The following is a 23,422-nucleotide window of genomic DNA, read 5'->3' as shown; positions in this document are numbered from 1 at the left end:
TTCTTTATTACTCACAGACACAGAGATGGCACTATGTGCTGCTAATGACGTGGGCAGGCAGGGAGAGGCAAGCCTCAGCTGATGCTTGCTGTGGAAGTCATTTCCAGCTCAGGCTCACAGATCCTCCGGGCCAGCTCAAAACCTGTCCTGAGAAAGTGACCACACAGGGGGACACATCGGGAGGTGCCCAACTGGGGCCCACAGGAGGGAAATCCAGGTTCCCCCCTCACCTCCCAGACGGGAGCTCCAATGCAGTGGCTCTGGAACCACTTCGAAGTGTCATTCCCAGTGTGGCCAGCAGGTGGGGCAGTGACCACAGAAGGCCCAAGAGCAGCAACTCCCGGGGACTGGCCAGGGTGTATATGTGTGTGCACGCGTTAAGTTCCATCTGTGCTCGAAAGTCAGAAATGAATCAAGAAATGAAGTTAAAACTGCATAAAGTCTCCTTGAGGGAGACAGACCTGTTCCCAGCGTGTCACTTCTTGACCCCAACGCCAGACCAAGAGCGGGCGCCTCCCTTTCACTGTGTTCTCGGTACATTCCACAGCTCGTAAATTTGTATTTTTGTGGCTTATTGTAATACATATTTCTGTGATTATTAAATTCTTACCACCACTGAATTGTGAGCGAGGTAGGGCCAAGGCGGTGTCAGTCACTGCTATTTCCCCAGCAGGCACAGAGCAGCCGTGGGTCCGGAGCAGGCTTAAGGGAATGTGTGTTGAATGAATGAATGAGACGAAAGAAAGGAGGCATCGGAAGCCAGAGTCAGAACTGTGAGTGCAACAGAAACACTCTTCTTTATTTGGTTCGCTTTCTTCCAGTCCTCAGGTCCTGGGTCAGCCATCTTCTCCTCCAAGAAGCCCCCCCTCCCAACCTCCAAACCTCCAGCCCCGCCCACTCTGAACTGTGAGGTCCAGGAGAGCAGGGCTGAGGCTGTCTGTTCCTGCCATGTCCCCAGCATCATAGGGACAAAACCTGACACAGTAAACCCTCCATCAGAGCCTGCTGCATGAATGAACAAACGTCTGTGCTACAACAGGCTGCAGTGAGGACCATTGCGGAGCCTCAGATGCACTGAGAGCGCCTGAGAGGAGTGACTGAGTCTTCAAGGAGGGGGAATAGCCTACGCAGGAACTTGAAGGTCAAGGGAGCTTTTGACGGATGGAGAAGGGGAAACACGTCTCATGGGAAGGGTGAGCTCAGTGAGCTAAGAGGTGGAGACCCCAAAGGTCATGGGCTCTTTGGGGAAACCTCGGTTGTCTGCTGTGGCCAAGCAGAGAGCATGGGAGTTGGCCTCCAGGCAGTGGAAACCCTTGGAGCTCGGCAGGCAGGGGCGGAGCCATTCAGACAGGACCATGGCAGCCAGAGGAGAGGCTACCCGGGCAGTCAGGGTTCAGGAACCAGGCAAGAGAGGAGCTTCCAAATCATCCTGGAGGGGCCGAGGGAGTTGTTTGAAAACCCGCGCCCTGGCAGACAGTGTAGACATCCGGGCCAGAGCTGGTGGGGGTGTAAGATAAACAGGGGGCAGATTTCTGAGATGTTAGGCCTGGTGGGTAAAAGCCAGCAGAAAACCAACGTCAACACTTAATCCTCTCCTCCCCTTAATCCACATCCGGAAAATAGGACTGATAATGACACCCACCTTGGGTGAGGAATGCTGTGGGTTCAAAAGCCCAGCCCTGCGCCGCCATTCAGCGAATGCTGAGGCCAGAACTGACCCACCTTCCAGGGGCGGCACACAAGAGAGGAGGGAAGCGTGCCCCCCACCCCCGGGGGCTCGCCTGGACAGGCAGCCCTGCCCCACCTCGACTCCTGCCTGAAACGCGGCCCCTCCATCCCACCCCTTCTGCACGGTCCTCCAGGGGCACCTTTGGGCTGCTTCCCATTGAGGCCGGGCCAGGATTGGTAACAAAGGCCGGACCCCACCTGATGTTTCTTGAACTGTTTTCTGGTTTGCTTTGGTACGTCAAATTTTTACTATTAAATTCAAGCAACAGGACTTCCCTGGTGGCGCAGTGGTTGAGAACCCGCCTGCCGATGTGGGGGACACTGGTTCAATCCCTAGTCTGGGAAGATCCCACATGCTGCAGAGCAACTAAGCCCGTGAGCCACAACTACTGAGCCCGCATGCCACAACTACTGAAGCCCGCGCGCCTAGAGCCGTGCTCCGCAACAATAGAAGCCACCAAGTGAGAAGCCCGCACGCCGCAACGAAGAGTAGCCCCCACTCGCCGCAACTAGAGGAAGCCCACGTGCAGCAACGAAGACCCAATGCAGCCAAAAATAAATAAATAAAATAAAATATTTTAAAAATAAATGAAAAATAAATTCAAGCGATACGATATTACTCTGGCAAGACTGCTATAAAAGTTTCTAAACTTCCTCAATTTTTTTTTCAGTATTACATTTTTTTTTATTGTGGTAAAATACCCATAACACAACATGTACCATTTTGACCATCGTAAAAAGTACAATTCAGTGACATTTAGTACATTCACGATGTTGTACAACCACCACCGCTATCTAGTTCCAGGACATTTTCATCACCCCAAAAGAAAACCCCATACCCACTAAGCAGTCGTTTGACCTATTTTCAACTCTCGCAGACACCCCTTCAAATGAAACATAATGTCTGGTGGGAAGAAGTCAAAACAATGGAGAAAAGTGTTGTTTTCAAACCGCATTTGCCCAGATGCCAAAGACCAGTACAATAGCCACAACAATAACAACGGCAGTAACAGTAACACGTATTGTAGGCTTTACTCCAGGCCCTGTGCTAAACTGCTTTTCAGGGGGATCATTTAATCCTCAGCACAGCCTTGTAAGCTAAGTATTCAATTATGATCACCATTCCACGCAAAAGGAAACCAAAGCAAACTCATCAGCCCAACGGTGATCTGAGCTAAGAAGATAAAAAGATAGACCAGGGACTTCCCTGGCGGTCCAGTGGTTAGGACTCTGGGCTTCCAATGCAGGGGGCACGGGTTCCATGGCTGGTCAGGGAACTAAGATCCTGCAAGCAGCGAGGCATAGCCAAAAAAAAAAAAAAAAAAAAAAACCACCTTGGAACCCTCACAAACTCAGCTCCACCTGCAGGCTGAGCTTTCTCCTGGGGCTGGCCCTCTCCGGACCTCGATTCCAGCCTGTGTAAAAGGGCTCTAAGGCCGGAGGGTGCAATTCACGAGGAGGAGGACTCACTTTAGCCGCCGCTATTGTCTTTATAGGAAGCTCATGCCATCTACTCCTCCCAGGGGCAGATTTATTGTTTTAACCCTGAAGCCAAGTGAGAAAGGGGAACCCAGGTCTGGGGGTGAGTCTCGGGGCTTTCCCATCCAACTCCTCCCACCACCAGAAGCGCCACTTCCTTTCATGTTCACTCCTGGAAAACCCTTGAATTCTGTACCTGAGGGCGGGGAGGGGTGGATGGCTGTACGTCACCCCAGCAATCAGAAGGGGAACTGAAGGCTGGAAATCACCCCCGAGGAGTCCAGGGTGGGGCCGAGACTGCTCTGTGTCCCCAGCACCTGGTAGAGTCAGAGCCCACTATTTGTTGAAAGAATGAATGAATGACATTTTTGTGGCAGTTCCCAGGACACAGGCGGTGAAAGTGAGGCTCTGCGAGGGGGCATAAGGACAGGCAGAGGACTTAGGTCTGAGTTCTGGGGCCGTCCCTGGGTTCCGTACCTCCCACCGCTTCATTCTCCAGCTTCTCCCCCAGCCCAGGGCCTCACCATCCACGTCTTGCAACTCACCAAGCCATGCAGTTTCCAGGCACCTGTCCGGAGGTGTCGCTCACAATGCAACAGTCTCTCCCCTTCTTCACCTCCCCTGCGGGGACCAGGCCTCCCAAGTCTGATGGGGAATCAGAAGTAAAGGGAAGCAGGGAGCCTGTCGGAGAAGCCTGGGCTCCCATGAGGCAGAGAGAGGGTGGCTCTTGGAGTAGACTGGGAGAGGGCAGGGCTGTCTGCTGGGGGTTTGGGGTGGGCGTCCAGGGCACCCTGAATGAGTGAGGATCAGAGCCAGAACCCTAACCAGAGCAGACCTGAGTGCACAGAAGCTGCTGGGAACTTCTCTGCCTTCTAAATATTTAGAGAGTGAGATGGATGGGCAAAGCAAGGGCCAGACCAGGCCACGCAGGCCACCGGATATTTTGAGAGAACTGTTCTTTTTATGCTCCAGGATAATTGTTTCCTCTCCCTCTTTCCCTCCTCCCACAGCCCATCGTGGCCGCCCGAAGGAGGAGAAATAGCAGCTGATCACCCCCTGAATCCAGGGGGTCAACATTCTGGCCGGCTGGGCTCCAGGGTCCATCTCTGGGCTTTTCCACCCGCAGCCTTCGGTCACGTCCCTGAGTTTCTGGCTCCTGCTCCCAGGAGGCAGGGCAGGAGATCACGGGGCAGATGTCAGCAGAGGGAACAGGCTGTCTCGGACCCCACTTTGGACGGTGTTCCCACGGTGCTGCTGGATGGCTGTGGGACAGGCAGGGGTGCCCCCTGCCCCTCGCCCCAGGCTGACAAGTGCACCCGGCTCCCTTCCTTCCCCGCGAGAGCAGTGGGGGCCCTTGAGCCCTTCCTCCCCGAGGCCGGCTGGGAGACGGACGTCTGCAAGTCGCCCTGGCCAGGCCTCAGGCACAAGCAACAGAACCAGAGCTTGAGCCGCTGCAGGACGGCCTTGCGGAAAAGGATGAAGACCCAGGGGTCCAGGATGGGGTTGAAGGCATTGAAACGGAAAGCGAGGAGGTCTCCCATCTCATTGCTGTCCGGGGCGATGGCCTGGGTGAAGCCGCGGATCTGAGGGCAGAGTGAGGGTGTCAAGGAGCACCCACGCGTCCTCTGCCCCCACCCCCACCCCACCCTCGATCCCCTCCCCCCACTAGCTCACTGGCAGAAACGAGGGCTGGGTGGCTGGCGCGTCGGAAGGGGGAGGAAATAAGATAAGACGGAAACTAACAAACAACAGCATCCGGGGAGCAGAGGGAGAGAAAGCCCCAGGAGACAGCCCGCAAAGCCCTGGAGGGAGAGAGATGGGGCGGTGGGGCTGGGTCCCAGGGCTGTGTCTGTGTGTGTCCAGTCTCTGAGTCCTCTGTGACCCCCCCAAAGGTTTGACGACCCTCAGATCTAGCCCAGCCCTTGACTTTTACAGAAAGAGAAACCGAGGCCCAGGGTATAGACAGGATGACTGGGTGCCACGGGACCAGGGTTGGCCCTGATGCACTTCGGGAGGGGCAGGGCAGGAGTTCCCGCAGGAAAGGGGCGAGGCCAGGAGATGCCAAGGGCAGACCCATGGGTGGGGCTGGGGAGATCAGACTCTGGCGTCAGAGGAGCCCAGGGTGCAGACCTGCCTCTGTGTGATCATGGGCAAAAGACATCATCAGCCCTCCTCTGTAAAAATGGTGGCAGGGCAGAGACTTCGGCACATGTCTTGCTAAATGCTTGTGGAATCGATGCATAAGATCATTTTGGAGATGATCGTAGAAAGGATTTCTAAACCACTGAGCACAGGGTGGACAGAGAGCAATGAATGGTGGATCTTACTATCATTGCGGGGGCGGGAGAAGGTGGGTGGGGGGTGGACTTGGGAGGGTCGGGGGGGCTAGAGATGTGGAAGGGGGGGGAGACGAGGGTCAGAAGGAGTCAAATGGGGCAGAAGCAAATGGGGAGACTTCTCCAGCAAGTCGGGAGTTGTTTGACCCTGGACAAGGCCTCTCAGCTCTTCGGGTCTCAGTTTTCCCATCTGTGAAATGGGTACAAACGATGGAGGGGGGGGGGCGCTGGGCTCGGCCTTCCTCCCCACCGCCCCGCGCGATCTGCCGGGGGGGAACTCACCGTGAGAGGCAGGGAGCACACGGCCATGATGCCCGTCATGAGGGCCAGCAGAACCAGGTGGTCAACCTCGTCTTCGCCCGCCCGGGGGCCGGGGGCCAGCGAGCCGTGGTGGCGCCTCTGCTGGCGGTACATGCGGCAGAGGCTGAGGGTGACCGAGCCGTTGCACAGGACGATGGCGGCCACCAGCAGGGCCACGAGGCTGGCGTAGGCCAGCGAGAACGCGCGGCCGCCCAGCTCGGCCGAACGCATACGAATGAAGCACCAGCTGCCCGGGCAGTACTGCTGGTGTTGGCCCAGGCCCAGCAGGGGCAGCGAGCAGAAGACGGTGACGAAGGCGTAGATGGCGGGCAGCGCCAGGCGGGCGCGGCGCGGCCCGTCCAGCTGGGCGTAGAGGTAGGGGTGGCTGAGCGCCAAGCAGCGCTCCACGGCCATGGCGAAGAGGATGAGCGTGGAGGCCAGGCCGAAGAAGGTCATGGCGAAGGCGAAGGCGTCGCACAGCGCGGGGCGGCCCCGGGCCAGGCCCAGCAGCGAGCTGTTGCGGGCGTAGGCCGCGAACACCGCCGGACTCAGGAAGCACGTGCCCAGCAGGTCGGTGGCCGCCAGCCCGGTGACCAGCACCGCGAAGGCCGAGGGGCGCGATCGCCGCCGCGCCCCCAGGATGCCCAACGCCAGCCCGTTGCCCAGCGCGCCCGCCACGAACATCAGGGCGCTGGTGGCCGGGCCCACCGAGTCCCGCACGTACGTGAGGTTCCGGCACGAATCCGCCATCCCCGGCCTCCGGCGGCCGCCCCGGGCCGGACGGGTCCCCCGGGGTGGGAGGTGGCGACGGAGGGGAGCCGGGTCCGGCCCCGCGACGCCCACCACCGCGCTCCCCTCCCCGGGGTCCTCGCTGCAGTTGGAGGTCGGGGGCAGCGAGGGTCCCGGTCCACTCACCGCAATTCCCGTTGTGCTACTGCCTGGCTATTTCTATTTCTCTCCCCTCTGTCTTGCCCAGGCTCCCGTACTCTCTCTCTCTCTCTCTCTCCCCGCCCCCCGACATCTGTCTCTCTGTCTAGACTTTTCCTCCTCAAGCCCCTAGTTCTTTCCTTCTCTGTCTCGGCCTCTCGCTGTGTCTCTGTCCCCTCCCTGGTCCACCGCCTCTGCCTCCCTCCCTCCCTTCCGTCTAGTCCCTTCTCTGCATTTCTGCCTTCCCAGCCCCTCCCCACTGCACCTCCGCGGTCTCTCGCAGCTCCTCCTCCGTCCCCTCGCTCCTTCTCCGGGGTCGTGCTCGCCGGGTCCGTCTCCGAGTGTCAGCTTCTCCCTACTTCCCTCCCACCTCTCTCCCTTCCTACTCATCTTTCCTGCTCACCCGGCTTTTTCATTTCCTCCCTCTGCCGGCACGCTCCCCCACCCTGCTTTCTCCAGAGGGCCCTGGCCTCCGTCCCGCCTTCCCTGGCGCGCTCCCTCCATCCCCTCTCCCCAGGACATCCCTCTCCCGCCTCCCCTCCCCCTCCCTGCGTCCTCTCCCGGCCCCCATCGCCCGAGCCACCTGCCACCTCGAGCACTCAGGACTCTGCTAGCTTCCTTCCCTTCCCAGCGTCGGCCCGGGTGGGGATCACCTGAAGAATCATCACCCCGGAGTTGGGAACTTGCCAGCAGGGACCCGGGCGGGACCTGAAGGGCACAGCTGACCAAGGCTGTCTGGGGTGGCTTCTGGCATCGATTCTGGGCTCCGGCCCCCTGGGGTTAGAGCATTGCCCAAGGATTAAGAAATGACCAGGAAATTCCTGCCTGATGTAGTGTTTTGCAGGCACAACTGAGCTTTCTTTCCCCCCTCCCCGACACAGTTCACTCATTCCATGAGCCTTGGGGAGTGGGTGTGGGGGGAGGAGAGACTTGGCATCCGCTGCTAGGGGACCGCTCACCCCCCCGCCAGGATTTCCACTGTTCAGTATAAAAGGGGAGCATCCTCCTGACCCCTTGCCTCTCCCCCGAGCGCTCCCAGGCCTCAGGCCAAGCTCGGGTGACCTTGACTTCAAGGAATAATATTTTAGCCACAGACAGCCGTCCAGGGCTCCAGCACTGCTGTTCCTTAATTTCTCCCACTCCTCCACAAACACATCACCAGCCGCAGAGCCGCCACCCTCCAGCCAGTGTGACCAGCCTGTGTGTCCCAGACGCCAGCACAGCGGTCACCAGTCCCTGTTGCCGCCGAGCCCATGGCTTCCCATGCAGCCTCCCAACCCATAAGGGCCAGGTGGGACCTCAGAGACCTTCTCAGACACCTCTTAGTTTCCAGGAAGTCAGTTTAAGTGCAGAGATGACAAGTTCAAGATCTCACTGCATTTGACTGGAGTTCCTGTCCCAATTCGACCACCTCCTTTGCTATGGGATAGTCCCAGGCCAGGATGGGAAGCCAGTGGACCTCAGTTTCCTAATCTGTACAATGGGCTTCGTGGGCCTGGTGGCCGACCATGGCCAGTGGCCCATCCCAGACCCCTCTTTGTAACAAGGAGAGAGAGAGCCTGTGCACATACTGTATCCCACCCAAGGCCAGGAGAGGTGCTCCTGACGCCAAGTACTGGACGTCGGGCAGCTATAGACTTCCCCTCTCCGTCGCCATGCCACCCCCGCCGCCTCCGTGACCGCAATCCCCTCCCCCTCCCCCTCCTCCATCTCCCTATCACCCATGCCCAGCTGGCACCCCCAGCTTCCGCCAGGATGGATACCCCAGCTCCAGCCACACCAGGGGCTCCGAGAATGACCACCACCCAGACCCACTCTGAGGGAGCCTGTGTGTGTGTGTGTGTGTGTCTCAGGCCTCCTGGCCACGTGGTACCGCCCTCACTCTCTGCGATCCCAGGCGGAGCAGAGGGAACTCAGGAAGTTCTATCATATTAATGAAGGAGGATGCTTCCTGGCAGACTTGCGTCCTGTCTCTGCCTCAGGGACGTTGCAGGGCTGCCTGCCGGGGGAGTGGAGCTCTGGTTCCTGGAACTTCCCTCCCACTGGCTTCCTGCCCCCAGCAGGCACTGCTGAGCGTTCAGGAAGTCCACGCTGCTCCATACCCATCGGGGCCTCAGACAGGCGCCCCCGCCCCCAGGCCTCGGTTTCCCCACCTTTGCCTCTGGGGGCCGGGAGCCCTTGGCGACCCTGGCATCAGTTCTGGGCTCCAGAGCAGGCGGGAGAGGTGACAACTGGAGCTCGTTCCTAAGGAGAGGACCGAGGGTCCCTGGGGTCCATGCCAGTGCTGGCCACGCTCCCCCCACGACAAGGGCACAAAGCGTTCCCCTTCCACCCGGGTGCCCTGGGGTGAGAGGTCACCCCAGCTGGGCTGGGCTGGGGGTGGGGCGACTTCCGGGGGCAGGAAGAGCTGTGGGAAGGAACTGCTCTGGATGGGTGAGTCAGCGGGCCCCCCCCTGCCATGAGTCAGACTTCCCCAGAGGGCCCCTGGGGCAGCGCCACAGAAGAGAGAGGACAGCCCGGAGACAACTGGCAATGGACACACAGCAGCGGGAGGGGGAGAAGAACGGGTGTCTGGGAAGGAGCGCGCCGGGGGCTGTGGATGTGTGAACTGCATGTGTGGGTTTGTGCGACCTAAGCGAGCATCGTATCAGAATAGTGAGTGTGATGTGTGTGTGTGTGTGTGTGTGTGTGTGTGTGAGTGGAGGGCATTCTTTCCTCTAAGGTCTCTCTGTGCATCTGTGTCTACTGGTGCGTCCAGGCGTGTCTGCTTACTGGGGCCCACCTGTTTCTTTTTTTTTTTTTTTTTTTTTTTTTTTTTGCGGTACGCGGGCCTCTCACTGCTGTGGCCTCTCCCGTTGCGGAGCACAGGCTCCGGACGCGCAGGCTCAGCGGCCATGGCTCACGGGCCCAGCCGCTCCGCGGCACGTGGGATCTTCCCGGACCGGGGCACGAACCCGTGTCCCCTGCATCGGCAGGCGGACTCTCAACCACTGCGCCACCAGGGAAGCCCCCACCTGTTTCTTTATGGCTGTGTTGGCCCGCGTGGGTGTCTAAGCCTCAAAGTTCATCAGGCGGCTGCCATGCCCTTGGGATGTTGTTGGAAGGTTAGGGGCGGAAGTCACCCTGCCTGCCTCTAGGAAGGCCTCAGACTGCTACCGTTGGTGTTGTTATTCATTCAGCGAACCCTAACCCACTCACCGTGTGCCGAGGGCTGGGGGCGCCGAGGGGCTCAGAGGGCACCGGCCGAAGGGGGCGTGGTCCCAAGTGGCGTGCGGCAAGTAATGGGAGAGGAAGGTCATAGCTGGAGCCTGGGCAGGCCCTCCGCTGAGTCATTCCATCTGGATGGGTGTCCTCAAGAGGGCAGGCCAGGAAATGGGACCGGGATGAGCTCTTCCACACCTGCCGGCCAGCGCCTCTTGCTGCCTGCCCAGGCCTGCCTGACCTAAGACGCCAGCCCACCCTGCGCCCAACCCTCTCCTGGCTCCCTGGTTTCCATCCTTCTGGCCCTGCCCCGGGAGGAAGCTGGCCTCACCTCGTACCCCACACCCCCCCACACACACACACACGCCTGCCAGGCCCGCCTGTCGCCTGTGTCCGCTCACTGCTGTGAGAAGCCGCCGTGTGTCTATCCTGACCCATCCTTCCTTAGCAGGTCCCAGCTGCTCCAGCTAGAGGCCAATTTTCTCCGCCCACCGCCCTTTTCTCCACCACCTGTGGGCCCTTGCTTACCTACTGGCCGCTGGTCCCTCTCCGGCTCTTGGTGTCCTTGCTCTGTCTCTCCTTTCCCACCTTTGCCTGGGCTGTGCACCTCACCTGAGATCCCCTCATTCTGTCCTTCAAGGCCCCCTTTGAAGCCCTCCAGCCCCTCCTGAAGTCACCCATCGACTCCTCCAACTCCATCCTCAAGCCCCAACTGACCAGGTGACATCACTTCTCCATGCCTGTCTTCCATGTCTGTAAAATGGGGGTAAACAGCGTCTTTTGGGGCTACCGTGAGAATTAAGGGAGATGGGGCTTGTGAAACCGGACTCCCAATAAGTGATGGCCGTGATTCTGGCTCCTTCTGGCTCTGGGCGCTCCCACCCCCTACCCCCGGCCCCTCAGTGCCAAGCACATGGGTGGGGTGTGGAAGGAGGACAGCTGGGTGGGGCAGCCCCCAGCCCTGGGGTTTGGGGTGAAATGGGAGAGAGCTGCTGTGTGCAAGCTCTACCCCAGGCGTTCACCTCTCTGCCTCTTGGCCTGACCCCAGACTCCCGCCTGGGCCTGAACCCAGAGCTGGGGGTGGCAGGAAAGAGCAGCGGGTAACGAGAAGCAGGTGCTACGGAGTCGTACCCACTAATGAGGTTATCTGGTTTGCAGGCTGGTCACCCAGGACCTGCTCTGGCTTTTTCCCTTCTGGCTTCTCCTCCCTCCCAGCCTCAGTCTGGGTGCGGGCTCACCCAGCTGCCCTCCTTCTCCAGGCAGACATGTCCTCCCACCCCCTGCCCCCCAGCAGCTCAGCCAGCCCCACTTGCTTCTCCCCAGCTTCCATTCCCTGAGATCAGCTCCAAGATCCCAGGGTTCAACGGATCGAAATCCCAACAGTCCAGACTCAAGAAATCCTTACGCTACTGAAGTGCCGAGCTCTGGAATCCTTGCCCGACAAGGGGGCTGGACCCCAGCATCCTGGCCAAAAGACTGGCCAAAGACTCCAGAATTCCAGCCCTCCAAGTTCCTGGGAGTCTAGATTCCTTTGCATTTCAGGTTCTAAGCTTCAAGGGTGCTGGGTCTGTGAAATTCCAGAATCCTTCTGGCAACTTCCCTCCCAGCATCCCTCCTCCCCCCGCCTGCCGACCCTGAGCTCATCCTTGGCTCTCTCTGTCCCCCATCTCCCCCGGGGCTCCCACAGACATGATGCAACCAGACTGGAGCCGGCTGAGAGGTAGGAGACAGGAGGGAGATATAATTACAGCTTCCCATGCCTCAATTCAACAGGAAGCTCAGAGTCGGGACCCAGGGGACCCTAATCTAATGTGAATAATGGAGCACTTGCCAGACGCAGGCACAGTCCCTCTCCGGGGAGGGGAGGCCCAGTGAGCCATCTTCATCCAGATCCAGGGCGCAGTCTCAAGACAAGAGACAGTGAGGAGAGGGGAGAGGTTGCAAACTCCTTGGACCAACCAGGTGAAATAAGTAACCAAGCCCACAGGGCACCCAGTCTGCATTTCTTTTTTTTTTTTTTTTTTTTTTTTTTTGCGGTACGCGGGCCTCTCACTGCTGTGGCCTCTCCCATTGCGGAGCACAGGCTCGGGACACGCAGGCTCAGCGGCCATGGTTCAAGGGCCCAGCCGCTCCGCGGCATGTGGGATCTTCCCGGACCGGGGCACGAACCCGTGTCCCCTGCATCGGCAGGCAGATTCTCAACCACTGCGCCACCAGAGAAGCCCTGCATTTCTTTTTTTAAAAAATAATTTATTTATTGTTGGCTTCATTGGGTCTTTGTTGCTGCGCGCGGGCTTTTCTCTAGTTGCGGTGAGCGGAGGCTACTCTTCGTTGTGGTGCACGGGCTTCTCATTGCGGTGCTTCTTTTGTTGCGGAGCACGGGCTCTAGGCGCGCGGGCTTCAGTAGCTGTGGCTCGCGGGCTCAGTAGTTGTGTCTCGCAGGCTCTAGAGCGCAGGCTCGGTAGCTGTGGCGCACGGGCCTAGTTGCTGCTCCGCGGCACGTGGGATCTTCCTGGACCAGGGCTCGAACCCGTGTCCCCTGCATTGGCAGGCGGATTCTTAACCACTGTGCCACCAGGGAAGTCCAGTCTGCATTTCTTTATTTTCAAGAGAGACATGGGTTCAAGATATTTTACCTTTCTCTTCATTCCTCTGTAAGAAGCCCTCGGCACAGACTCTGTGATAAATAGTAACTGACTCTCAGCCTCCTTAACTGAGAGACAATAGGGTATGGTGGGGACTTGGGCAAACTAGAAGGCCCAGGGCCCAATCTCATAGACTCTGGTCACCCTGCAGGGTTGTGCAGGTCTGAGGTCACCAGCCCTTCCAAATGGAAGAAGCCAGAAATATGGACTTTTATGTGAAGTACTCCCATCTAACTGCAGGCTATATAGGTCCTGCAGGCCACCAATGTGTGAAATGGGAAACACAGGACAGGAACCAGGGCTGTCACAGGCACCTGTGTCCCCAGAACAAAGGAAATCGGGAGGAATGCATACACTAATTTGTCTCCCGTAGCCACACCTCTCTCTTCTCTGGGTCCCCAAGTTTTTGTGTTTGTTTTTTGGGGGGTTTTTTGGTCACACCCCGCGGCATGCGGGATCTTAGTTCCCCCACGACGAGGGATCGAACCCGTGACCCCTGCAGTGGAAGCAGAGTCCTAACCACAGGACTGCCAGGGAAGTTCCCTGGATCCCCAAGTTTTATTATCACCATGTCCCAGCTCAGATGTTCCCTCCTCCAGGAAGCCCTCCCTGACCTGCAAGCTGAGTCAGGCATTCCCTCTGAATTCCCCCATCCCAGGCTTGCCCACTCTGAATCATCACTATCTGGGGACAGGTCTGTCTCTCCCACTGGATTCTGAGCCCTAGGAGCCCAGGGCCAGGACTGTCTCAGTCATGGCCGTGTCCCCAGTTTCAACCAGCACAGGGCCAGGAGTGTTTGAAAGAATGAATAAATGAACAGAGAAAAGTTCAGTGCTTAAGGAGAGGGGGGCCTGTGTCAGGGACTAACTAGATGTGGAAAAACGGGGTGGAATCATTCAGGGGGTGAGAAAGGTGGACACTGGGGCTTCTAAGAACCCCCAACCCAGGAGGGAGGAGAGAAGAGAGGCCAGCTGAGAGGTTCAGGGAGCGCTGGAGTCCAGTCTTCACCCCATTATCTCCTAGCCACCTTTGGCTCAGTTTCCTCATCTGAAAAATGGGTGTCATACAAGTAGCCAGCTGCTTTCTGAGGCTGCTGGGTCGATTAAATAAATTCAGGATCGCGGAACACTGTGGAGGCCAGAGCCAGGAGCGCTCATTTCCTCCCCTGCCCCCTCCGCAGCCACAAACCCCGCATAACCTCACGCCCCGCCAGACACTCCACACACACTCAGAAGGGGTGAGACGGGACACCGGCTCCCCTACGGTGGCCCCAAGCTCTGCGCGTGCCTCAGTTTCCCCGAAAGCACAGGCACCACCAGAGTCACAACGTTTATTGGATTCATACTTTGCCAGGGGAGGGTAAGCTGTCGCGAGGGCTCAGAGCAGGACGCAAAAGAGGCGCTTGTCGCGGAAGGGGTTCTCTGCGGCGGGTACCGGCGTCACCAACGGGTCGTCTTTGGCGTGAGTCTCGCAGAAGGCCAGGAGCTCGGCCGCCGCCTGTGACACCTGCGGGCACCCGGGTGGAGAGGTTCACGCCCCGCCTCGCCCCGCCCTTTGCCCGGGCCCCTCCTCGGGTCAGGCCCGCCCCTTATCAGACCCCGCCCCCTTGTCCGGACCGCTCCCATTACCCGGGCCCGCCCTTGGGCCCCGCCTTACCTCTGGCCTCGTCCCTTATTGGGCTCCGCCCCCTTGTCTAGGCCCCCTCCCCGGGTTCTGTCCGGTTCCGCAGGGGAATCTCTCCACAGCTCCCGGCCCCTCTCCCAACACTGACCGGTCCAAACCCCAGCCCCGGAGCCCCCGCCTTCCTCCCCACCCCGACTCAGCACCTTCATGCGGTCGATGTTCACCTCCAGCTTCAGCTGTTCCACCGTCTTCCGGGCCTCCGCTATCTTGGCCATGTTGTTGGACATGGCTGCGGCGGGGACAGGGTTAAAAGCCGGCGGGAGTCGGGGCGGAGGGCCAGGCCAGGGCAAAGCTGGGTCCCCAGATAGGGATGGCGGTGGTGATGGGACCCAGTAGCAGGGGCGTGCGTGGAAGGGCGCACGAAAGGGGTGCCCAGAGGAAGGTGGAGGAAGGGACAGGAAAACAGAAGCAAAGGGGAGACATGAAGATCTGCGCAGCTGGGGGACCAAGAAGCCGGCCGAAAGAGGGACAGAGGAACAGAGAGGAGAGGGGCAAGTGGAGGGGTGGAGGGGTGCACGGATGGGGCACCTAGAGTCAGGTGGAGGGGGGAACACAGAGAGGAGAGGGAAGCCGGGAGGGAAGCGCAGACGGCAGGCTGAGAGGCGGGTGGAGGGAGGGACAGAAGGACAGGGCCACAGGTGTGGGATCAGGACCCAGGGATCCAGGTGTCTTTGCCTCCCGGGGATAGAGCATGAACCAGGAGGGGGCCCGCCCCAGGCCAATTAGCGGCGGCTCCAGGGAGAAGGAGGAATTAAGATCACAGCGGGAGGGGCCCAGAGGGGGCCTCATTAGGGCCTTCGCAGCAGCTGCCCCCTCCGCCCCCCTCGGGGAGGCCCACCCCCCACCCCAGGTCTGGCCACCTCAAAGGCTCGTCTTGCTCATTAGCAGCCGGAGAGAGGGCTGGAGAGGGGGGCAACCCATCCATGACTGGGAGAGGGGCAGAGGAAGAAACAAAATGACAGAGGCAGAGACTGAGGCACCGGGGGAATAAAGAGCCTGAGGAGGGATAGAAAGATGGAGAGACGGGGAGGGACGGAGTGATGGAGGGAGCAGCGAGAGAGGGAGACAGATAGATGGAGGGGTAAAGAAAGGGACAGAGTGATACAGGGGGAGGGGAGCACAGAGGGGACGAAGGGACAGAGAGAGGACAGAGAAGGGGAGATGGAAGGGTTGGGGAGGGATGGAGTGATGGAGTGGGAGAGGACAGAGGGACAGCGGAGATAAAGGGAGGGACAGAGGAGAGAAGGGCCAGGGGGACAGAGAGAAGGAAGTGGGAGGGCAGGAGGAGAGATGGCGTTACGAAGGGGGACAGAGGGGGGCACATGGAGGGACAGAGGGAGAGACGGGCTGATGGAGAGGCAGAAGTATAAAGTCATTCATTCCCTCACGCATCCATTCATTCCCAGGCAGAGGAGCTAGCTGTCGGGGCCAAGACCGGAGCCTCCTACCTGTTGCCGCTCGGGGCTGGGATGGCGGGCGGGTGGCAGAGGCTGGGAAGCAGCGTCTGGGTCCCCCGCTGAGCCCCGCCCCGCCCCCTCTCCTGGGGCTCAGTCCCTGAGGACCCGCCTCCTCCTGCCATCAGCATCCCCTTGGCCCTCGCTGCCTTGCCTCTGTCTCTCTGGGTCCTCTTGTTATGTCTGTCCGTCCCCCTCTTTGTCTTTGTGTTTCTGTGCCTCTCTCCCTCTATGTCTCTCGCAGTCTCCCCTCTCAATCTCTGTCTCTGTCTCTCTCTCTCTTTCACACACACGCACACGCACACGCACACACACACACACTCACAGGTAAAGACAGTCTGTCAAGATGTGCCCCATGCTCTGCTGCATTTATTCCACAGTCACACACATCTCTCCTGTGGGTCCCACACAGCCTCTCACTCCATTACATATGCTCTGCCACCCTGTCACATCCCCCGCCTCAGTGTCACCCCATCCCAGACGACCCCTCTCAGCAAGCCGACTCACACTCACGGCCCCTGGCAGAGATGCACAATATCTCGCTGCGCCACACGGCGCTGCACACACGGCGCTGCACACGCGGTCTCCTGCACCAGCTGTGCTCAGCACACAACCTCCCAGAGCGCCACAGTCACACAGCCTCGCGCAATGTCACACAGTCTCTCCGAGCCTGGCCCGTCCTCCCCGGTGACATCTCACACAGCTCGAGAGCGTCAAGTATACACACACAGCTCCGCACAGGATCGCACACAATCTCTCAAGAGGTCATGCCGAGCCTTACACGACGTGTCACACACAGCGGTCGCCCTCACGCCGCAGTTTCCTGGTGTCACACACGTACACTCGCACACACGAGGTTTCTCTCGTACACCCATCTGAGTGCCCAGGAAGGTTGCACCCTCTCCAAGGCACTGTCATGACCCTGGGCCAGTCTCAGCGTCCCACACGGTCTGTGTCACCCACAGTCCCGCCCAGCTTCTCCTATGGCACCCGTGTGGCTGCCACATCCCGTCTCACACTCGCATGGTCCCTCTCTCACACCCAGCTGCCCCGCCCCCGGGGGCCTCTCGCACTACTTCTCGCATCATTGCTTGGTGGGTCACACGCATTCATTCTCGCCCTCTCTCACACATCATCTGCGCGTGTGACACACGGCTCTCCCGTCCTCACCACGTTGCACACTGTCACACATGATCTCTTGCTCACATAGGGTTTCTCGATGTCGCAAACATCCCCCAAATAGTGTCTCAGGGGACACCCAACCTCACGGTGTCACACGCCGTCACCTATAGGTCATCTCGGTCACCTCACATACGCTGTCACACACAACGTCTCGGCGTAACACGATTTCACAGTCACACCCTGTTTCTGGTTGTCACAGAAACTCTCACAAGGTCACACAGCCACACACAACCTCTGGCGTCGCGCGCGATCTCAAGGGGTGCGCACTCACACCGTGAGTCTCTTGGCGCCACGCGCTACCTCCCGGTGTCACCCACGGGCGGCCGCAGTGTTCTGCACCAGGCGCACCCGTGCGGGCGCGCACACGCAGCCGGCTGTCCTCTCCTTACAGCCCCCCGCGGGCCACACGGGGGCGCCCGCGGCCCGCCGAGCTGCCCACCCTGCCGGCGCCAGCGCCGTACGAGGCCGTGGAAACCCTGAGGGCAGGGCGCCCCGCTGTCCCGCTAGGCGTGCAGACTTGGGAAAGAGACGCAGAAAGGTGCAGGGAGCCAGAGGGAGATCATTGAAGATGGCCTGGGACACAGAAATTCAGAGAGGGAGACGGAGACGCGGGGAGAGACAGAGGCAGAGAGAGAGAGGGACAGAGACGGAAATTTGGAGAGATAGAGACCTAGGGACTAAGAGAGACAGAGACAGGCACAGGGTTGCAGAGAGAGACAGACACAGAGGACAGACGTACGGGGTACAGGAGAGACACACAGAAAAGTACAGAGACAGAAATAGTGACCGAGAAACACAGACACCCAGAGACGCAAAACAGAGCGGGGTAGAGAGACAGACAACTCAGACCGCGCCCTCCGCAGGGGACCTGAAGGCGGAGGCGCGTCCGAGGGACCTGACCTCGGGGCCTGACCTCCGGGCAGCCGAAGGGGCGTGGTGGTTCGGGGCGGGGTTTATAAGGGGAGTGTTCGGGGGACGGGCCGGTGGGGGCGTGGCCTGGGTGCTGCGTGTCGCCCGAGTGGGCTGCGGGAGGGGCTGAGGCAGAGCCCGGGGAAGAGGTGGAGGTGGGGGAGAGCCTCGCCGCTACTGCACTCAGCCCATCCCAATTCGGTTTTTACCACTTGAACAGGGAAACGAGACCTGCCGGGAGGGGATAACGGGCCGGGGTCCCTGGTAGCGATTTGACAGGGGGGTATCGGACTCTAGCTCCCCTCCCTCCTACCCCGCGGGAGCAACGGGGCCAGGTGGGGGAGGGGAGCCAGGCTCACATCTGGAAAGCATCAGGCGCGCCGGACGTGCCAGGGCCCCGGGCCCGGCTGCGGAAGAGCGGAGGGGAGTTAGGGCGCCCCCGTTCCCCTCCCTTAGCGGGGTCGGCCGGCGCCGGGGAGGGGCCTGGGCGTACGCCGAACCTCGGCGCCTTCCGCAGCTGGTTTCCATCAGCAGTTTTGGCCCGGGCAGCCCCAGAGGAGGAAACGCAGCTTAGAGCGGGGAAAGACAGGGTGACAACCCAGTCTCCTCTCCCTCTCTCCGACGGCAGCCGGAGGCTGGGGGCGGGGGAGACGGACAGGGAGACACTGACTGAATGGAGCGTAACCTCCATTTCTCTTCCCAGTTGCGGACCTTTCCACCCTACGCATAACCTCAGTTTCCAGATGTGCAGTCCTGCCCTGCGTTGCACAGGAATTTCCCAGCCTCATGACAATGGTATTACTGGCCCCATTTTCTGGAGGGAGAAGCTGAGACCCTGGATTCAGATTCAGTTCTGACTTTAATTATTAAAGAAACAGGCAGTGGGACTTCCCTGGCCGTCCAGTGGTTAAGACCCAGCGCTTCCAACGCAAGGGGCACGGGTTCGATCCCTGGTCGGGGAACTAGGATCCCACACACTGCCTGGCACTGCCCAAAAAATATATTAAAAAGAAAAGAAAAGAAAAGAAAGAAACGTGCAGTGAACGCCAACTCTAATTCTAGTATCGAATACCCAATCCCTATTGAACACTGTCACCCGGATGTCTAGAGTATCTCAAATTCAGTGGTCCAAAACTGAGCTCCTAATTCCACCCGCCAAACTCCTACCCCAGTCTTACCCATCTCAGTTGATAGTAAATCTTTGGGGTCAATCTTGATTCCCCTCCTCTTCTCACAACCCACAACTGATTTAGCAACAGATCCAATTAACTCCACCTTCAAAGTCTGTCCACAATCCAGTCACTTCTCACCTCCTCTGCTGCCCCCACTCTGGTCCAGGCACCATGCCCTCCAGCTTGGACTATTATAGTCGCTGCTCACTGGGTTTCCAGCTTCTAACTCTGCCTCCCTCAGCCTGTTCCTCACAGAGCAGCCAGAGGGACTCTAACAAAGTCCCCAGATAATAATAGCAAGGGTTAGCGAGAATGGCGAAACTGGAACCTTCATACATTGCTGGTGGGAATGTAAAATGATGCTGCCATTTTAGAAAACAGTCTGGAAGTTCCTCAAAAGATTACAGAGTTACCAGATGACCCAGCAATTCCATTCTTAGGTATCTACCTAAGAGAAATGAAAGCATATGTTCACACACAAACTTGTACATGAATGTTCATAGCAGCATTATTCACAATAGCCCCAAAGTGGAAACAACCCAAATATCCATCAACTGATGAATGGATAAACTAAATGTGGTACATTCAAACAGTGGACTATCATTTGACAATAAAAAGAAATGAAGTACTGACACATGCTACAACATGCATGAACTTTGAAAACATTATGCTAAGTGAAAGACGCAGTTACAAAAGACCACATATTGCAGGATTCCATTTAAATGTCCAGAACAGGCAACTCTACAGAGACAAAAGTAGATTAGTGGTTGCCAGGGGCTGGGGAGACTGGAGGATGACAGGTAAGGGGTGCAGAATTTCCACCTGGGATGATGGAACTTTTCTGAAATTTACTGTGGTGATAGTATAGTCACAGCACAACTCTGTGACTAGAATAAAAGACATTGATAAGACATTGATAAAAGACATTGAAGAAGACATAAATAAATGGAAAGATATCCCGTGTTCATGGATTGGAAGAATTAATATTGTTAAAATGTCCATACTACCCAAAGCAATCTACAGATTCAATGCAATCTCTATCAAATTTCCAATGGCATTTTTCACAGAAATAGAACAAACAATTCTAAAATGTATATGAAATCAGAAAAGACCCTGAATAGCCAAAGCAATCTTGAGAAAGAAATACAAAGCTGGAGGCATCATGTACCCTAGTTTCAAACTATATTACAAAGGTATAGTAATTAAAACAATATGGACCCAGCAATCCCACTACTGGGCATATACCCAGAGAAAACCATAATTCAAAAAGACTCATGCACCCCAATGTTCATTGCAGCACTATTTACAATAGCCAGGACATGGAAACAACCTAAATGTTCATCAACAGAACCATGGATAAAGAAGATGTGGTACATATATACAATGGAATATTACTCAGCCATAAAAAGGAACAAAATTGGGTCATTTGTAGAGATATGGATGGACCTAGAGACTGTCATACAGAGTGAAGTAAGTCAGAAAGAGAAAAACAAATACCGTATATTAACGCATATATGTGGAATCTGAAAAAAAATTGGTATAGACGATCTTATTTACAAAGCAGAAATAGAGACACAGACGTAGAGAACAAATGTATGGATACCAAGGGGGAAAAGGGGGGATGGGATGAATTGGGAGATTGGGATTGACATATATACAATATTGATACCATCTATAAAATAGATAACTAATGAGAACCTACTGTATAGCACAGGGAACTCTACTCGATGCTCTGTGGTGACCTAAATGGGAAGAAAATCCAAAAAAGAGGGGATATATGTATATGTATAGCTGCTTCACTTTGCTGTACAGTAGAAACTAACACAACATTGTAAAGCAACTATACGCCAATAAAAATTTTTTAAAAACTCAAACCAATATGGTACTGGTACAAAAACAGACACATAGATCAACAGACCAGAATAGAAAGCCCAGAAATAAACCCATGCATACACGGGCAATTAATTTACAACAAAGGAGCCAAGAATATACAATAGAGAAAAGACAGTCTCTTCAATAAATGGTGTTCTGAAAACTGAACAGCTACATGTAAAAGAATACACAAAAAGTAACTCAAATGGATTAAATACTTGAAACTAAGACCTGAAACCACAAAAGTGCTAGAAGAAAACATAGGCGGTAAGCTCCTTGACATCAGTCTTGGAGATGATTTTTTGGATCTGACACTAAAAGCAAAGACAACAAAAGCAAAAATAAACAAGTGGGACTACATCAAATTAAAAGCTTCTGCACAGCAAAGGAAATCATCAACAAAATGAAAGGGCAATCTACAGAAAGGGAGAAAATATTTGCAAACCATGCACAGGATAAGGGATTAATATCCAAAATATATAAAGAACTCATACAACTCAACAGCAAAAAAAAAAAAAAAAAAAAATCTGATTTTAAAACGGGCAGAGGATCTGAATAGACATTTTCCCAAAGAAGACATACAGATGGCCAACAGGTACATGAAAAGCTGCTCAACATCACTAATCACCGGGGAAATGCAAATCAAAGCCACAATGAGATATCACCTCACCCCTATCAGAATGGCCATCATCGAACAGACAAGCCATAACAAATGTTTTCGAGGATGCGGAGAAAAAGGAACCCTCGTGCACTATTGTTAGAAATGTAAATTGGTGCAGCCACTGTGGAAATCAGTATGGAGTTTCCTCAGAAAATTAAAAATAGAACTACCGTATGATCCAGCAATTCCACTTCTGAGTATTTATCTGAAGAAAATGAAAACACGAATTTGAAAGGACATATGCACCCCTGTGTTCATTGCAGCATTTCTTACAATAGCCAGGATTATAGAAGCGACCTAAGCGTTCATCGATGGGTGCCTGAATAAAGAAAATGTGAATATAATGCAATATTATTCAGGCACAAAAAAGAAGGAAATCCTGTCATTGGCGACAATATGGATGGACAACAAGTGACGTAAGTCAGATAGAGGAAGACATGTATCACGTGGTCTCACTTATATATGGGATCTAAAAACAAAAACAGGCACAACATTGTAAATCAACTATACTTCAATAAAAGCTAAAATTAAAAATTATTAAATAAAATACAGTCCTTCAGCAAAATAAATAAATAAACAAAAACAGGTTCTTAGGTACAGAGAACAGACTGGTAGCTGTCAGAGGGGTGGGGGGGATGAGCAAAATGGGTGAAGGAGATCAAAAGCAAACTGCCAGTTGTAAAATAAATGTCATGGGATGTAATGTACAACATGGTGGCTGTAGTTGATAATCCTGTATTGAACATTTGAACGTTGCTAGGAGTCAATCTGAAAGGCTCTCATCGCAAGGAAAGGAAAATAAAGAAACAAAAGCCATTGAGCTCTATATTTTATATGGGTGAATTTTATGGTAGTGAATTATGTTTCCATAGAACTGTTAACCCCCTCTTCCCCTCCAAACACCTAAGTCCCTCTTCTGCTCTGAGTTCTCCCATGGCTCCCATCTCCGGAGGAGTAAAAACCAAATTCCTCACCATGGCCCACGAGACCCCACGGGATGCAGTGGTCCCAGTCATTCTTTGCCCTCGCCTCCCCCTCTTCTCCCCCCCTCCCCCACTCACTGCTCCAGACGTGCCCGATTCCTGGCGATTTTGCCAACATACTAGGCACTGTTTGGGCTTCAGCTATGGCTGACCCCTCTGCCTGGGAGGTTCTTCCCCAAGAGATCCACAAGCCTAACTTCCCCACCTCTTTCAGGTCTCTGTTCAAATGCCACCCTCTCAATTAGACCACCTCTGATCACTCTGCTTAAAATTACAAACTCCTCTCCTCCCCCATCCCTCCCAATTCCGTCGTATCTCTGCTCAGTTTCCCCCCACAGTCCTTATCACCTTTAAAAATTATAGAGTTTATATGTTTATTACATCAACATCCCCTCCTGCCCCCACCCCAGCCCCTATCCCTGTGAGCAGTTCCTTGTGTATCCGTCTAGAGATGATCCGTATAGAAATAGGCTTATAGGGCAATGGCTAACAGCATGGACTCTTGGGCCGTGCCTCGGTTTCTCCATCTGTAAAATGGGCATAATAATCATATCTACCTCCATGAAATTGTGAGGATTAAATGAGTCACTGAGAACAGAGTCTGGCATATTAAAAAAGTGCTCATTGAGTGTCAGCTGTTGCTTTTTATGATGAAGCACTAAAATCTTAAAAAGGAAGAAAGGTCAGCCATCCGTACTTCAACTGTCTTGACCACTGTGTGGCCTGTGTATCCTTAGACAAGTCCCTTCCCCTTTTGGCTTTAGTTGCCCCTTTTATGAAACAGAGATGGAGCAAATACTCCCAAGGGCTTGAGAAGCAATTACTTTTCCCACAAACTTTAAAAAATGACTTTGGGAGTTCCTTGGCAGTCCAGTGGTTAGGACACAGTA

At 55.8% G+C, this 23,422-nt stretch overlaps 2 protein-coding genes across 7 annotated transcripts; both read right to left on the bottom strand.

The window, feature by feature from the left end:
* Positions 1–766: 766 nt before the first annotated feature.
* Positions 767–7,240, bottom strand: PTGIR (prostaglandin I2 receptor). Of its 4 annotated transcripts, none has more exons than XR_010837698.1 (3): positions 5,826–7,240; positions 3,404–4,790; positions 767–1,497 (listed from the first exon to the last, which is right to left on the bottom strand). XR_010837698.1 is itself a non-coding variant. In XM_067018656.1 (2 exons), exons 1-2 carry the CDS (start codon positions 6,591–6,593, stop codon positions 4,404–4,406), a joined length of 1,155 nt encoding a protein of 384 aa, XP_066874757.1. In that variant the 5' UTR covers positions 6,594–7,240; the 3' UTR covers positions 2,395–4,403. The 4 variants fall into 4 exon arrangements, 1 of the variants encoding a protein (XP_066874757.1); XR_010837700.1 differs by having other exon boundaries at positions 905–1,497; positions 3,753–4,790; XR_010837699.1 differs by lacking the exon at positions 767–1,497 and adding an exon at positions 1,528–1,546.
* A 6,692-nt stretch (positions 7,241–13,932) lies between these two features.
* Positions 13,933–17,230, bottom strand: GNG8 (G protein subunit gamma 8). 3 transcript variants are annotated; one of them, XM_067018401.1, is made up of 3 exons: positions 17,209–17,230; positions 14,443–14,528; positions 13,933–14,122 (listed from the first exon to the last, which is right to left on the bottom strand). In XM_067018401.1, exons 2-3 carry the CDS (start codon positions 14,524–14,526, stop codon positions 13,994–13,996), a joined length of 213 nt encoding a protein of 70 aa, XP_066874502.1. In that variant the 5' UTR covers positions 14,527–14,528; positions 17,209–17,230; the 3' UTR covers positions 13,933–13,993. The 3 variants fall into 3 exon arrangements, with proteins under 3 accessions (XP_066874502.1, XP_066874501.1, XP_058901466.1); XM_067018400.1 differs by lacking the exon at positions 17,209–17,230 and adding an exon at positions 16,261–16,492; XM_059045483.2 differs by lacking the exon at positions 17,209–17,230 and adding an exon at positions 15,748–15,841.
* Between the last annotated feature and the right edge of the window lie 6,192 nt (positions 17,231–23,422).

Source organism: Kogia breviceps, chromosome 18, assembly GCF_026419965.1.
Source record: "Kogia breviceps isolate mKogBre1 chromosome 18, mKogBre1 haplotype 1, whole genome shotgun sequence".
NCBI lineage: Eukaryota > Metazoa > Chordata > Mammalia > Artiodactyla > Physeteridae > Kogia > Kogia breviceps.
Note: the sequence above shows the minus strand (reverse complement) of the source record. Positions and strands in the feature narration are given on the sequence as shown.